Source organism: Epinephelus lanceolatus, chromosome 10 (genome assembly GCF_041903045.1).
Source record: "Epinephelus lanceolatus isolate andai-2023 chromosome 10, ASM4190304v1, whole genome shotgun sequence".
Taxonomy (NCBI): Eukaryota; Metazoa; Chordata; class Actinopteri; order Perciformes; family Serranidae; genus Epinephelus; species Epinephelus lanceolatus.
In genome coordinates, this window is record NC_135743.1 from 9,769,060 (window position 1) to 9,784,876 (window position 15,817).

The 15,817-nt window shown below is 41.2% G+C and overlaps 1 protein-coding gene across 2 annotated transcripts in view; it reads left to right on the forward strand.

Annotated features, from left to right (window-relative positions):
• Positions 1 to 14,411, forward strand: part of LOC117265630 (uncharacterized) — a 29,892-nt gene extending 15,481 nt beyond the window's left edge. For both annotated transcript variants that reach the window (XM_033640218.2, XM_078171425.1), the window contains exons 3-7: positions 8,469 to 8,574; positions 8,832 to 9,079; positions 9,987 to 10,195; positions 11,737 to 11,896; positions 12,902 to 14,411. In XM_033640218.2, the coding sequence (XP_033496109.1) occupies positions 8,469 to 8,574; positions 8,832 to 9,079; positions 9,987 to 10,195; positions 11,737 to 11,896; positions 12,902 to 13,089 (911 nt within the window). In that variant the 3' untranslated portion in view covers positions 13,090 to 14,411. The remainder of the gene's footprint in view (positions 1 to 8,468; positions 8,575 to 8,831; positions 9,080 to 9,986; positions 10,196 to 11,736; positions 11,897 to 12,901) is intronic.
• The last annotated feature ends 1,406 nt before the right edge of the window (positions 14,412 to 15,817 follow it).

Genomic DNA, 15,817 nt, shown 5'->3' on the forward strand with positions numbered 1-15,817 from the left:
GACTCCAAGCAAGGAATTTGTCAAATCAGGTCCCTGGAGTAGCTGAGTGTTCAGTGATGTTCCTTTAAAGCTGGCACCACAGTCAAACACCACTCTCAAGGTTCCCTTTTTAGGATGGTGCACACCATGATGAGGAATGTACCAGACCTTTCCTTCATCTTCTTTTAGTTGATGTTCTGGCACCCTTTCTGCGTAGCCTTTGTGTATGACGTTGTTCAAAAAATTCACATATTCCTCCTTAAATGTAGCAGTTTTCTGCAGTTTCCTTTTCAGACACAGCGCCCTTTGCTCAGCAACCTGGCGATTGTTGGGCATAATGACATCATCATTTCTGAAAGGTAATCTCAGACAGTAGTGGCCGTCACTGAGATCAACTGAAGCGTTCATAATTTCCAAAAACTTGAGATCTTCTCTGGACATTTCTGGCCTTTCATCAGCTGATTTCTCATTGAAGTCATGATTGTACTGCTTCACCAATAGTTCCTCTAAGGCACTTATTGAAATTTGATTGGCTGTAATGATGGGACAACTGTTTTCAGCCTCATCCTCTTTTCTCAGTAGTCCATTGACAACCCACCCCAGCAGGGTTCTCACAGCATAAGGTCCGTCACCTTTGCTGTTTACAACATCCCATGGTTCCATTAATTTTGAAACATTGGTTCCAATTAGCAGCTCCACATCAGCATCTATGACGGGAATTTCCACTGAGCTTAAGTGCGGCCAAGCACCTAACTCTTCCTGTCTTGGAATGTTGTCACGCGTCACAGGCATCTCATTTTGTGTGAACACATCAGGCAACTCATGGTAGGTGTTACTGTTGAGCGCAGAAACCTCCAATCCAGATATGATGTAACTATCCACAAACTTTTCTTGGTTCATTGTTCTCAACAAGAACGTGCTGCCAGGATCTAGGAATGCATATGTTTTTAGTGTTTTACTGCCTTTCCTCGCCTTAATCTGAACAGGCACAATTGACAAGGCACAATCCTGTCCTCCGGCCCCTATATGGCCACATGTTTTGGGAGAAATTGCTTGACTCTCTCCTGATGCTTCCTGCTGTATGTCCTCTATTTTGATTTCCTTCTCCTTTGAATGGATATGGAGGATGGTCGGATGTTTCAAATGACATAACTGGCAGGACGGACGACTACAGCAGTCTTTACTCATGTGTCCAACAGATAAGCACCCAAAACAAACACCTCTTTCCTTTAAGAAGTTAATTTTCTCTCTGTGGAGCTTCCTTTCTAGTTTGGGGCACATCTCCAATTTGTGACCCTCTCCACATAGCAGGCAGGACACCTTCATAGGCTTATGAGATGAAGTTTTCTCCTTTTGCTTTTGAGTTACAGTTCCAGGACTGACAGCTGCAATAGAGGTAGCGAAACTACTTCCTTTCCCTTTAATACGGTTCTGTGATACTCTATTCCCACTCTTATTTTTTGGTGAGGTATTAGATGTATCCTGAATGTTTCCAAACAATGGATCAGAAGCAATCGACACTTGTCTCTCAATGAAATTGACAATGTCACTGAAACCTGCTTGACGATGATGCCTCTCCTGCAGCTCATGAGCAGTGTTCCTCCATTTTTCTCTCATTTTGTACGGTAATTTTGAGATTATAGCACGCATGTTAGATGGCATATTCATCTCTGACATGAAGCTTACATCCTCCATTGCATTACAGCAGACACGCAGAAACAAAGCAAAGGCTTGCAAAGCCTTGATGTCCTCAGATTTCAATAGTGACCATCCAAGAGCTTTCTCCATATATGCAGTGGCTATTCTTTGCTCGTTTCCAAAGCGTTCTTGCAAAAGACTCTTTGCTCGTTGATAGCCCCTGTCAGGTGGCATGTGTTGACAGCTTTTTACCAACTCTCTGGGTTGTCCCTTTGTGTATTGTTCCAAAAAATATAAGCAGTCTGCAGTGCTAGTAGCCTTTGCTTCCACTCCATGCTCAAACGCACTTATGAATGCTCTGTACTCCAGAGGGTCTCCATCAAAGGTTGGTATATCTCTTGGGGGTAATGCCAATGTGGACTGCTGCTGTACTAGCAGGGCTGTGATGTCATTTTGCCTTTGCATGATGTTGAAGAGATTATCTTGGCCCTTATTGGCTTGCATTGAATTTGCATATTGGTTGGTTTCCTGCATGAAATTAGTGGCGGCTTCCTGAGTGTAATCTGCATTACAATATGTCTGCTGGCATTCTTGAAACAATTTGGGCTCATAAGCTTTAGATCCATTTACTTGTGTAGTTGTTTCCTTTGTTGCTGCCTCCATTGGCATTGTAACTTTGCTGCCACTTATTGATGGATAATGAAACGGATGATTTGAAACCTTGGGCCGTGCCCCCATTGACATAGCAGCTTTACTGTCTCCTGCTGCTGGGTGCTGGAATTGATCAGTTGAATCCTTTAGTTAGCTGTGCTGCCTCCCCTTGGTGGATGACGGAACTGAGAGCTTGTAGCTTGTGCTGAGTCTCCACCAACAGTGTAGCTTTGCTGTCTCCTTTTGGTGAATAGTTAAACTGATGCTTTGAACTTTGTGGCACAAATTCCATGGCAGAGGGTCTGAGAGAGGATTTCCTTTTTGAACTTTCCAGATAGGAATTCATTCCATCCGAATAAGCTCTGGAGCTCTGTACATCAGAGCCTCTGTATTTAAGCACAGTAACTTTTGCTGTATGGGCAGCGATTTTACTTTGCAACTCAAGCATTTCTCTCCTTTGCCTGATCTGCTCCTCTTGAGCCTTCAGAGCATGTCTTTCTTTGAGGGCAGCTGCCATAGCATTGAGAGCAGCCACTTCGGCCTCTGCCTTGAGGCATGCAGAGGAGGTTGATGACCTTGAAGACTTATGGCTGGAGCGGCCAACTGATGAGCATGTTTTATCACCAACATTAGAAATGCTGTCATTAGGATCATTATCATCAACAACCATAGTTGTATTTGTTGCAGCATTAATATGAGTCACTGCATCATCATCGCCATCATCTGGCTCATCATTACCACCACCATCATCATGTTTAAATTGCTCCTTTGTAGTTTGCGACCATTTTTTCATTGTATGCATCATTTCTCTACTGCTGTGCATTCGGGGTTCAAACCATGCATTTTGTTTAGTCATTTCCTCTTCAGATATTAATGGTTTCAAAGACTCATGCAACTCCGTTGTTTCCACCATCAATCTCAAAAACATTTCAGACATGGCTTGCACTTCAGACACATTTTTATTTGAAAGCATCAGCTGTTCAATATTCTTTGTTAGATTGTAAAGTTTCTTTATCCTGGCATTTCGTTCCTTTTGATTTGATATTATTTTTGCTTCCGATGCTTTTACAGTGAGTTTAGTCGGTCTTTTACCGAGCGCATCTCCTGCTTCACTTTGATTGATAGATGCATTACTTTCCACATGACTCATGTTGATATTAATTAATTGCTACCGAAAGCTTTATTTAGAATTGTAGCAGGATTTACCTGTATCCTGATGCGAGAAGACCAATCTCTTCCACAGTTGTTAACAATTCTGAAATAATCCTACCATGATCCTTCGGTTGCTTTCACCAGGCTTTCATTCATCAGTGTTCAGCCGGAGCGGAGCAGAGCAGAGAGCAGAGCAGAGCGCTATCTTCTCGTGTCGCAGGTCCACGTCATTCATTCATTGAAGCTGAGTTTTTCAACATTTTTGTAGTGGCCATCGAACCACAAAAAAGGCCACTAATGGGAATCAGAAGTCATTTCCAACGCGTGGTGTAGCCAAAAACGAGGTCTGCCATGACGTACCGTTCAATACTTTATTAAGTTTTGCAAAGATTAAAAACCATCTACAAAAACGGGTGTACTCGTTTAAATACCGAGCTCGTGTAAAACATACAAATTAACTCTATTACACATACAGACCCACACGCACGGTTGAAAAACTGTATGGCTTCCCCTGACCTAATTTTCCATCAGTAGATCACCTGTGACTCCCATATATAGGTCAAGTGATTATTTACCTGCCAATCACCAGGTGAAATGATGACATTCACACAACCTATCCCACTCCCATACACACACACACACACACACACACACACACACACCATGCACAACACACAACACAATTAGCCACAACAGAAACTTTTACATAGTGATGAGGTGTGGTTGACTCCTGTTGCTAAGTGTGATGCATTCTTTTAACAGATGTGATTGGTTGTCACACACATGCCCGTTATTGAGCCTGCAAGGTGTGGACACCCAGTGGAAATGAGATGACCTTCTGACTGTGAAAGTGTTGTCATGGTTACAGTGGTCACTCTGCTGATGGAAGGTCGAGACAGACTCAAGTCATCACTGCTGCACTGTTGCTTTTTTTCCAGTTTTCCAAATATCTTATTGTTGTGATCATGTTATTTCTGGTGTTATAGCAGTCAGGTGGGAAATGAGTGTGTATCTCTGATGAGATCAACCACACACATTATCTCTGCACGATCTAATCTGTAACATTTCATTTACTCACTGTCATCCAGCGTTTGGAGAATATTTCTTCAACCTCTTTGTGTTTCCATCATTTTCTCCTCTGCTTAAGAAACTCTTAACCCTCTTTAAGGTCTGAGATGCTCATTGAATAACTTTTAATTTTACAAGGACCTAGTCTTAACTTTAAGGGCAAATTCTAAGGAAGTGTCACATTTCTAAGAATTTTCTCAGAATCACTAGGAGCAACTCTTAGCACTAGGAGGCTTTGTGAATATGGCCCCAGGTTGTTAGCACCTGGAGAGAAAACAGGGGAGGAAGAGAACAAAACACAGAAGGCAAAAAGGTATAAACACTTTCGCCTTTAGACACTGTTAGACGACACATTGTTCACATTGTTCTAACCACATACTGAACCTTTGCGTCTGCAGCAGCTCTGACCCGTCCTACTTTGAAATCAACCAAGCATTCGAGCCCTTTGTGAACACTTTCCATCAGCCCACAAGTCTGCAGAGTTGGCCCGATGGAATAACACTCAAACCAAAACTCTGTGACGTGTGTGTTTAAAAACAGAAACATAAACAAAATATGAAAGATATTGGAAAGACAAAAGTTTCCATTCTGTCTCTGTTATTCTGTTGCTGTGTCCTAATACCAAACATGACTGTATACAGGATACATCACAGCACTACAGCTGTAGCTACAGTCAGATCACTGTTCAATCACAGTACAAGTGTACAAAGGGAGTTCACCCAGTATGGCTTTATAAATGAACAAATACCAGTGACTGAGTCTATGACAGGTCAAAGATGGCCAGCCAGCCCTGGAATAAAGTGTACAGTGAGTTTAAAGCCCCGTTTCCACCACTTTCCACTTTCAGTATGGTACCTTTGGAACCAACAGTAACCCTTCAGACATGGTACCTAGACCCTAGTGTTTCCACCGCAAACAGTACTCTTAAATGTGGGCGGGGTTGTTGTCACTCACTGCTCCATCCAGCACTCATGTATTTCCTCATTACTGGTGACACAGATGGAAGTCTGCACCTCGTTTATCATCCACAGAACGAGGCTGCAGGCTGCAGTGAGAGTCTCTCTCCTTCGGATATTTAAAATAGCAGGTTTGTGCATGTAGTCCTTCTCAGGCAAGCTCAGGGGTTTAGTGTTGCCGTAGCCCGACGCTCTGCAACGCTTTTGTTTTTTCTCTAACAGTGGTTACATGAGCCTCAAAACCAGACACAACTCAGCCCTGAGCAGAGTGACCGTCCTCTACTGACCAATCAGACTGCAGTGTTCACAGCTCCACCTTTTAGTACCAGATCTGTGTGCTAGGTACCCCAACAGAGGGGGGACCAAACATGGGGATGGTACAGAACGGCTCCATTGGTACCATCCACAACTTTTCACAGTGGAAACAAAAAAGAGCGTACCGAAGTGAACCGCACTGCTCGGTGGAAACAGGGCTTAAATGCTATGAAGGCTTAAAGTTGGGCATAATTAAGAGGAGTGACAGGCTGTCTGCTGATAGCGTCCTCGGCTCCTCAGTCAGATCCACCCTTTGCTCCTCCACAGTGCCAGCCTCTCACCCAACTATGGTCGCTTCTGGCTCCAAAAAACACAAATCTTGAAATGCTGAACCCGAGGCTTCAAAACGGGAGTCCAGGAATCAGTAGGCGACATCACAGTAGCTACGTCCATTATTTTTGCAGTTTATGCTGCAGCCACATATGCTCATGCATGTTCACCTTACTGCTGGGGTCGGGTACTGTTCACATTTAAATCAATACCTGCACTGGTGCCAATGCCTTGAATTCGTTACAGGCACCCTACGGTACTTTTTTCGATATTTAACTTTTTTCTGTACGCTAATAACAAAAATGTAGTTTTAGAACAAGCTTCAGTCAACTAGCAGTTCTGTTCCTCTGTTTCTTCTCTTATCACACACAGAGCTGTCTGTCAGTGTGCTTGATTGTGTGCGTATGTAGGGGGGGTTGTATGTCTACTTGTGTCTCTTGAGCTCTGTTGAGACACAACTGACAAATATGTGGGTACAATAAATACATTAATTAAAAACACAATCACAAAGAGCAGTGATATAAGGCTGTATCTGAAATGAAAAAGAAAAGAAGACCACATAGACTGAAGCCATCAGCGCTACTGTGATAGTTGCATTGGGCCGACTCTGTCTACATATAATGTGCATAATGTGGTCAGCACAGGCATCAATCACATCACTAATGTCAGTAAAGTCTCACTAAAGTGCAAACATTGGAGAATAAAGTGTGAGCTGCAGTTGATTTAAACAGAATTATTTCACCCTTTGATGTTTGCTTATTAACAACCAAAGACTGCGTGCGACATTAGAAATAATAACCCAGTTATGATGATTATTTGAGGTTCGACTATATTGAATATTATAAAATCTTCTGAAGCAAAGTAAAAGTGTGCGAAATTTACACTTTATGCTGAAGCCGTAGGAGCCAGCCAAGTGGCAGTAGTAGTATTTTTTTTTAACTCTACAAATCTGCCCCTCTGCATGACGTAAAGAAAAGCTCCAAAAATATTCCTTCACACGCAACCCAGCACGACCTCACTGGTTCTTCAGTGTGTGATGTAACAACTTCCTTTCAGTAGCAAGTTGCCGTTTCCTGTGTGAATTGAAAGGAAGTGCAGATCACTTTTTTAGAAGTTTCTGCTTTTTAGGTAGCGATCTCAGTATCAAGACCTGTGATGTGAGAAAGGTGTGGTTGTGCTGTTTGACAGAGATGAAACATCAGGTTGCAGGTCTTGTGGCCCGAGTCTTTCAGTCGTGAGTGATGAAGAATGAACACATTTTTAATTGTTGTTGACTAAACTCAGCAGTCATTTTTGAGACTATAGTTAGTTGTAGTTTTGTGTTCGACAGAACAGAAGATCAGCTTTTTATGAGCTAAAAGAATATATATATGGAATTTCAGATAATCCAGTAGGTATTTAAATGGGTCATAAAGGTTAAGAGTAAAGTAAATTCATGAAATATTCAAAACTTCATCTTCTACATTGTTTGGGTTAAACATGAGCATGTTACAGTCCTGGAGGATTATTAATGTGCACCTCCTCCTGTACTGCCTTAATATGCACATTCAGCACATTGAATGCATCAAAACATTGTTTTCTAGTTGGAGCCGCGCCTCGTTTTCAAACTGTATGGTTTGACTAAAATGAACAATGACAGCAATATAGTCCACGATGAGCAGCGCTAAAATCAACCTGCGTAGTTGTCCCTCCATTGTGACATTAGAAAGTGTCACATTTATCTTGCAAGTGTACTCTTCTTCAACGTTTGCTTTACTTCCTGGATTTTTCCCACATGGAAATTCTGACCAATCAAGAGCAGCTTTCTCACACAAGGCATTTGATCTGGTCCGCTTGTAAATGCTGCCATGAGAACATGAACCAACTCTAGGCAATTATACAGCTTGTAACAAAATTAGTCCCTGATTCGGACCAAAGCAAGACAACTCTAGGTCTGAAAGCACCCTTAAATGATCAGGTGTTCATAAGAGTAGGCTGTCATTTGACATCTTTAATTCTCAAAACAATTACTTTCTTACATTGAGGAATATAACTAAACAAGTTTTTCTACAAAGTCTAATTTGACAGAATAAGTTTTTGGCTGTTGTTTCCAAACCCAGTGTTTCACTGTAGCACCACCTTCCATCTTCAACATCTGGGTCAAAGAGAACTCATAGCTTTATGCCAACACAGCATCCTAACATGCTCGCAGTGGCTACGTTTACACGCACAAAATATCATGTTTTTTACACATATTCTGAAAGAAGTACGGCTGTCAGTATTACTGTGTTAATCGCAATGCAATTAAGGTCCAAACATAATACATTCATTTTTTTATTTTATTGCGTTAATTGCTATTTTCGCCGCCACTAAGTTTTGTGCAACTAAAATACTATCAACCTGTGCTCAATTTCAGATTTTAACTTCTAATTTGAACTGTATTGACCTCTTATTTTGCAGACATGCAGACTGAGTGTGAGGCAAAAACTGCTAATCCACAGACGAACAAATTGATGGCGACAGAGCATGAGGACGAACACGCTGCCCATCTGAAGAGGAGAGGGGGGTAATGATTTTTACCTCCTGATAAAATAATTAAATACACATACAGATGTTTTTTGGTAAGTTGACACCAGCATGATTGATTCTCCCTGGAAAGGGAGGGCAACTAGAGACCTAAATCAGTGAATGAACCAGATTCTGTGTTTGCAGCTTTATCCTCTTCTTGAAAATGATTCTTTGAACATCTGGTGCTCAGACAGAACAAAGACACCTGACATCGACTGAGATTTTCTGTTTCAAATTCTTTATTTTTGACCCCAGGGAAAGAAACGGATACCACCTGCCTGAGAGTGAGGAAGAGGAGGTGGTTGTGAAGAAACCTTGTGTGACCCATCCCTCTGCACCGAAAATAACTGCTCCAAAACACAGTCTGGCAGATGTCAGCTCCCCACAGACACACAGGCAGAGCTTAAATGGCTCCCTAACTTCAAACTTCAGTGCTCAAGACCCTCTGACGTGTCAGCAGCAGACTTACATCCCTGTGTCGGCTCCACAACCAACATGTGATCGTAAGAGTTAAAAATGTCTTCCTATTTTTTTTTTTTACAATGATAGAATAAATTGAAATGTGTGTGTGCCCAGAACATAATATGTCAGACAATGACCTTTGATATATAGATATATGATATATAGAGTTTCCAGAGTCCAACATACACTGATTAGCCAAAACATTTAAACTAGTGGGTGAAGTGAGTAACACTGATCATTTTGTTACAGTGCAATGGTCTGCTGGGAGACCTTTGGTTATGGCATTCATGTGGATGCCACTTGACGCCCTCCACCCACAACAGTACTCCCCAGTAGCATTGGACTTGTCTCTGACATGTCAAGGCATGGACACATGACCTTTGGAAGGTGTGGTGTCTGGTACCAGGGTGCTGGCTTGGGTCAGTTGAGACCTGTCAGTTGTGAGGTGGAGTACCAGCACTTTCCAATCGGGCCATTCCTGAGCAGTTTTTGTGGTGTGGCATGGCTCATTTTTCTGCTGGGGGGGTCAGAACATTGCACTGTAACAAGATGATCAATGTTACTCACTTCACCCACCTCTGGTTTTAATGTTTTGGCTGTTATATAGTAACATTGATCAGACACAAGTCACAGGATGGTTGTCTACTGCCACCCGCCAGTCACAGCTGGCACTGCTTCCTGCTGTATACCTCATGAATCTGAAGACTGACAGACAGGAAGACACGCACAAACACAGTTGGTGCTAAACCACAGGCCATAGCAGCTACATGGGGAATAAATGTTAGACAGTCCAGGAGGCTGCAAATAAATGATATATAAAGTTTTGTTTCTAACAAGGGTAAAGTGTTCTGCATGAATTCAACATAATGTACTGAATAATAATTAATACACAAATAATCATTTGGTGGATGAAGTATTCCTTTAAGATGTTTCTTTCCCTTTTAAAAGCAATACTTCTAGAGGTCCTCGTTTCACTGGAGACCATCAAACAACAGAACACCACCGTTCTTCAAATACTGCAGTCGGGACACTCGTCTGCAGCGCCGCTCTGTGAACCTCCAGATGTCGGGACACTTCCCCTTCCACTGCAGTCTGTACAGGACTTAAGAAGTTTGGAGCAAAGGCTTTCCACTGAGCCAGAGCTGAAGAATAAAATGGTAAGAGATGTTTCTATGAAGCTCAGCATGCCATAAGGATCATCACTCTTTACATCTGCTCATTGTCTCAGACTCATGTTTACCTGTGATGACTGTAATTATTTCTTCACGCTGCTCACTGCTTGTGAGAAGTGAGAGCATCAATAAATCATAGAGGCCTCCTGTTGTTTTATTAATAAACGAGTGGGCAGGTCAAAGAAATAGATAATTAACATGTTTTCACTGCACAGTTTGTCATTTTCACACTTTGGGTTTTGCACAGTAAACAAACAAGATATAGCCTGGTAATTTGTGAGCTTTAGAGGTGCTGTCTTTACATTTGGACAGATCCAGACTAGCTGTTTCCCCGTTTGCAGTCTTAAGCAGATGATCTAGAAGATGCTCTACACAGAGCCGACTCCATAGCCTACACACATGGCCTGCGCCGTTGTGAGGAATTATTCTTGTGTGGTGGTCTGTCTCACTCTGCAGTTACACCTCCAAAACACTAGTCAGCAGCAAGGATTCTGTGATGTGCTGTAAAGTGTAGTTGATTCAAAACACACATTAAACACACATTAAACATGGCTTAATAGAGACAATTTCAAACACAAGTACACAAATCAGCTTCACAATAACTCGCAGCATTCACAGACAAGCACTTGTCTGACTGGACACATTTTCCCCACAAATACAACATGCTAACATTTTTAGCACAAGCCTATGGCATTTTACATTGTATAAATTAGCCTAGCAGCTAGCTGACTTTTCCTCTACTCGTATGAAGCCAGGGACAACAGCAACATTTAACAAAAAAATTTAACTCACAAGGTTCACCGACAAAACAACTGTCTTATACTGAACAAGTTTTCCAAACATGCTAATGTTATTAGCACAAGCCTATGGCATTTAACATTGTATAAATTAGCCTAGCGACGAGCGGAGATTTCCTCTGCTCATATGAAGCCAGAATAAATCACACACAAGACTTAAAATGCCATTTTGTGGAGGTTTTATTGTCTTCACAATTTATTGTTTCTTGTCTGTGAAATTAAAGTAAATAAAAGATTTGTTTCCACTGAGGGAAATGGTTTCAGCTTATAAAAATAGACAGGAGGTCTGCGTCGCAGTACTAAGCTTCGTATTTAATGCTCAGCAAAAATTTCATAAAGCCACTGTTTATATTTGCTGCAGCATCAAAAGTTGCAAGATATATTTTCAAGCAGGGTCCAAAATTAACACTAGCCATTAGCCAAATGCTAGTAAAATAAGCAAGTGGCCAGTAACCTTGCTTCACTCACCAGCCAAAAAAAACAATGGTAATCTATTGAGTGGCTGGTAAAGTTTTAACATTCGCTAGCCATTTGGCCAGTGAGTCAAAAAGTTAATTTTGGACACTGTTTTCAAGTATTTAGATCAGTGAGGTTTTATTTCTGTCGTTGAAATATTCAGAGTTGAATCACTGATTTCAAAAGTTCAGAGCTTTTAAAATTCCCCCGAAGACATTTATCCTCAGTTATTTTGGAAATAATTTATAATTTCTACAACATTTCACTTTGCAGACCTCCTACCTCAGTCTGGCTGGAGGGATGACGACTAAAGAGAGTGTGTGGAGGATAATGGCCAAGCTTTTTACCAACACGTTGGCCATAAACATAAACTGGAGGGGAAGAAATAACAAACAGAAAATGGAGAACCTTACCATCAAAAGAGTTATCCTCAGTGAGTATGTTGTGACATGTTACTGATAATCTGGTAAGAATAGTTTCTTTAAAGGTCTAGTGTGCAGGATTTAGAGGCATCTAGAGCTGTGGTTCCCAACTGGTCCACACACGGGGTGCAAATTGCTCCTTAGTCATTAGGTCACGGTCCACACAGTTAAATATGTTCAGCGCATACTTGTGGCCATATTGTCAAGCTAGTTTGCTGTCTCTGTTTGTGGCACTTCGCGCTCTGTCACTGTTGTAAATGATGAATTTAAAAACTTTGATGTTTTTATCTTAATCATGGTATTTTAAAAATGGACACATTGGAAAGTGTAGATTATGAGGTTACTGTCTAATTTTTTATGCTTGTATGATAAAAACTTCTGGCGACATTAATCCAAATAAATGTTAAATGTTCTAAATAAATATTTATCTAAATCCTGCCGAGCTCCGCATTGAAGACCCCCCCCCACCTTTCACTCCCAGCAAGTAGTGTGCAAAGAATTGTGGGTACTTTATATCTGCTAAGGATACGCACATGCATCCTTTAAAATTCTCTGAATAAAGGACTCAGTCCTCATTAGAATTTGAAGGATCCTTGACATTGGAACAGTCCTTTGGCGGGGTTCAATGACGTAGCCTCCTTGAAATTCGACTATGGATCCTTCCTTGACTTTGAGAAACACCCTGTGAAAGAGGATCCGCTCCTTATATGAACAACTCATTCTAAGGTGATGAAGCACAGCGATTTTCTCTACTCATTTTCTGGCAATTATACACTAGAGAATACATACTTATTACACTATATTCAATTTCTGCCAGTATATCCCCCTAAATCCTTCACACTGGACCTTTAAATCTTGCAAAAAAAAAGAGTTATATTTGTTACGCAGGTTGCAACACACCAATGGCTATTTCAGACTATAATACCAAGGTAGCCATGATGCCGAACTAAATATAGGATGACACTTAACTGCTGATGAGTTAATGAGCTTACCCTGTATTCACTCCACTCCTGCAGATGCAGTCAGGCAGAATTCGTTCTGCAAGGATGCCGTTGATGAGGAGATAGAGAGCTACATGAAGCGCTGGCTGCAGCTGGCAGCAGACCGAGACGGAGGACGGAAAAGAAGGCAAGAAAAGGGCAAGGAGGCAAACAGCATGCAAGATTACTGTGTGGACGAGATGTTCACTCATGAGATGGAGTAGTGTAACCTACGTCTGCAACAGTGGCATGCAAAAGTTTGGGCACCCCTGATCAAAATCTCAATTGAGTACTTAAGTAAGTAGAAGATAAACTGAACTCCAAAAGGCATGAAGTTAAAGATGACACATTTCCTCAGTATTTTAAGCAAGATGAACTTTTAATTTCAATCTTTTAAATTTTCAAAATAACGAAAAAGGAAAAGGGCCTGAGGCAAAGGTTTGGGCACCCTGCATGGTCAGGACTTGGTAGCGCCTAGGCTTCTAAATGCTTGTTGTATTTTCAGTTCTTGTTTGGAGGATTTTCACCCATTCTTCCTGCAAAAGACCTCTAGCTCTGTGAAATTCATGGGTCGTCTTACATGCACTGCTCTTTGAGGTCTCTCCACAGATTTTTAATGATGTTTAGGTTGGGGGACTATGAGGACCTCAGCAAAACCTTCAGCTTGCTCCTCTTGAGGTAGTCCATTGTGGATTTGGAGGTGTGTTTAGGATCATTGTCCTGTTGTAGAAGCCATCCTGGAATTTAACTGAATCCATTCTTCCCTCTACCTGTGACATGTACAGCGTGCCATTGGATGCAACACAAGCCCAAAGCATGATCGATCCACCTCCAGTGTTGAACAGGTGTTCTTCTTTGCTCATTGCATCCTTAAAGTTCTGTTTTAACTTCATCAGTCCACAGGACTTGTTTCCAAAAAACATCAGGCTTGGTAAGATGTTCCTTTGCAAACTTCTCACGCTGAATTTTGGGGTGAGAATGCAGGAAAGGTTTTCTTCTGATGACTCTTCCATGAAGGTCATATTTGTAGAGGTGTTGCTGTACAGTTGAACAGTGCACCACCACTCCAGAGTCTGATAAATCTTCCTGCAGGTCTTTTGCAGTCAAACCAAAGTTTTTAATTGCCTTTCTAACAATCCTACGAGCAGCTCTCTTGGAAAGTGTTCTTGTTCTTCCAGACCCCAACTTGACCTCCACAGTTCCTGTTAATTGTCAATTCTTAATGACATGACAAACTGAGGAGGCAGCTTCCTGAAAACACTTTGCTATCTTCTTGTAGTGGACATCAGTTCTTTTAGTTTTCAGAGTGCTAGGCAGCTGTTTAGATGAACCCATAGCTGCTGGTTGTTGGGACAAGGTTTCAGGAGTCAGAGTATTTATAAAGCTTTGAAATTTGCACGATGACTGTGAACAAGCCACAGTCCTAACAAGCTAATTATGTTCTGAGACCCTGTAAAAGTTGTCTGAGAGCTCAAATGTCTTGGGATGCCCAAACCTTTTGCATGGTGCTCCTTTACTTTTTTCACTCTAAAATTGAAGACAAAAATAATACACTGATCTTGCTTAAAATGTTGAAAAGCATGTTTAATCTTTAACCTCATGCCTCTTGGACATCAGTTCATCTTCTACTTACTTAACTACTCACAGTAAACTAAATTTTGACCAGGGGTGCCCAAACTTTTGCATGCCACTGTACATCATACAAATAACAACACTTATTTTGACCCTTGCTCATGAACACACAGTGCCTGGTTGCAAAAAAAAATCATTTGTCCACATGACTGATTTCACTTCTATCATCTCATGTTTAACTGTCATAGGATCTAAAGTTATCATAGTAACAGAGTACACTAATAAACAGTTTAACATGTCTGTTGCCACATGTAAATGCATGCATACACACACAAAACTACACACACTCTTCCCTTTATCTGTTTAGTGTCTTGTAGGTAAGGTAGGATCTGATAGACACAAACAAAAAAGTAAAGCTCTTTTTTAAAATCAAATCAAATAGAAGAGTTATACCTTTACTATTATTGTTGTCATTGCTCTCTAGGGTTCAATATTAATTGCACTTATGCTTTAATTTTAAATCTTATGTTGATATCAGTTTATAATGTTGTTGTTGATCATATTTATTTCGACTCCAGAGAATGTGTTTGTTGTAGTCATTATTAGCAGGCCTTATAGCATTAGCATTTAGCAACTTTTCATATTAAATGTACATAGCTGTGTGTTTCTTACAGGAAATGTATTGCAGAAAACCAGTTTTAGCTACTGTTAAATTTGTGATACCAATAAAATCACATCTTTTTTGTTAATTATCCATTCTTATCTTTTTCTATATGTATAGTATGTTGTGGGAAAAAGTAAAAGTGTCACACATCGCTCTGCCACGCCAACATCCAGGCAAAAACTGACAGGCTCAACGACTTTGCTAGACAGACTGGACTCAATATCAACACCTTCAAAACAGAAGTGATGTGTGTTCCCTTCATTTTTAAGAGAGTTTCTGAGTTTTAAACACTTATTTAGTGGGTGAGTAGCCAAGCAGCAGAGTTCTGGATATACTGGACCTTATTGAGGGTTTTTGAAGATGAGCTATAGAGTTGATTGTTGCAGTAGTTCAGACGGGAGGTGATGAAGGGGTTGATGAGGATTTCTGCAGCTGAGGAGGTGAGGGATAGACGGAGGCGAGCGATGTTCGGGAGGTGAAAGAAGGCTGTTTAGGTGATGTGTTTAATGTGCTGGTCGAAGGAGAGGGATTGGTCAAAAGTGACGCCAAGATTTTGGATGTGAGGGGAGGTTGATACTGTTGAGCCCTCGATGCTGAGGGTAAAGTTATGGGTGGATTTGGTCAGTGCTTTTGGTCCAATGATGATAATTTCAGATTTTATTTCAGTGATGCCGGTTGTCAGGGTTGAGTGGGTGGCAGTGGAGATTGTCTTGGTG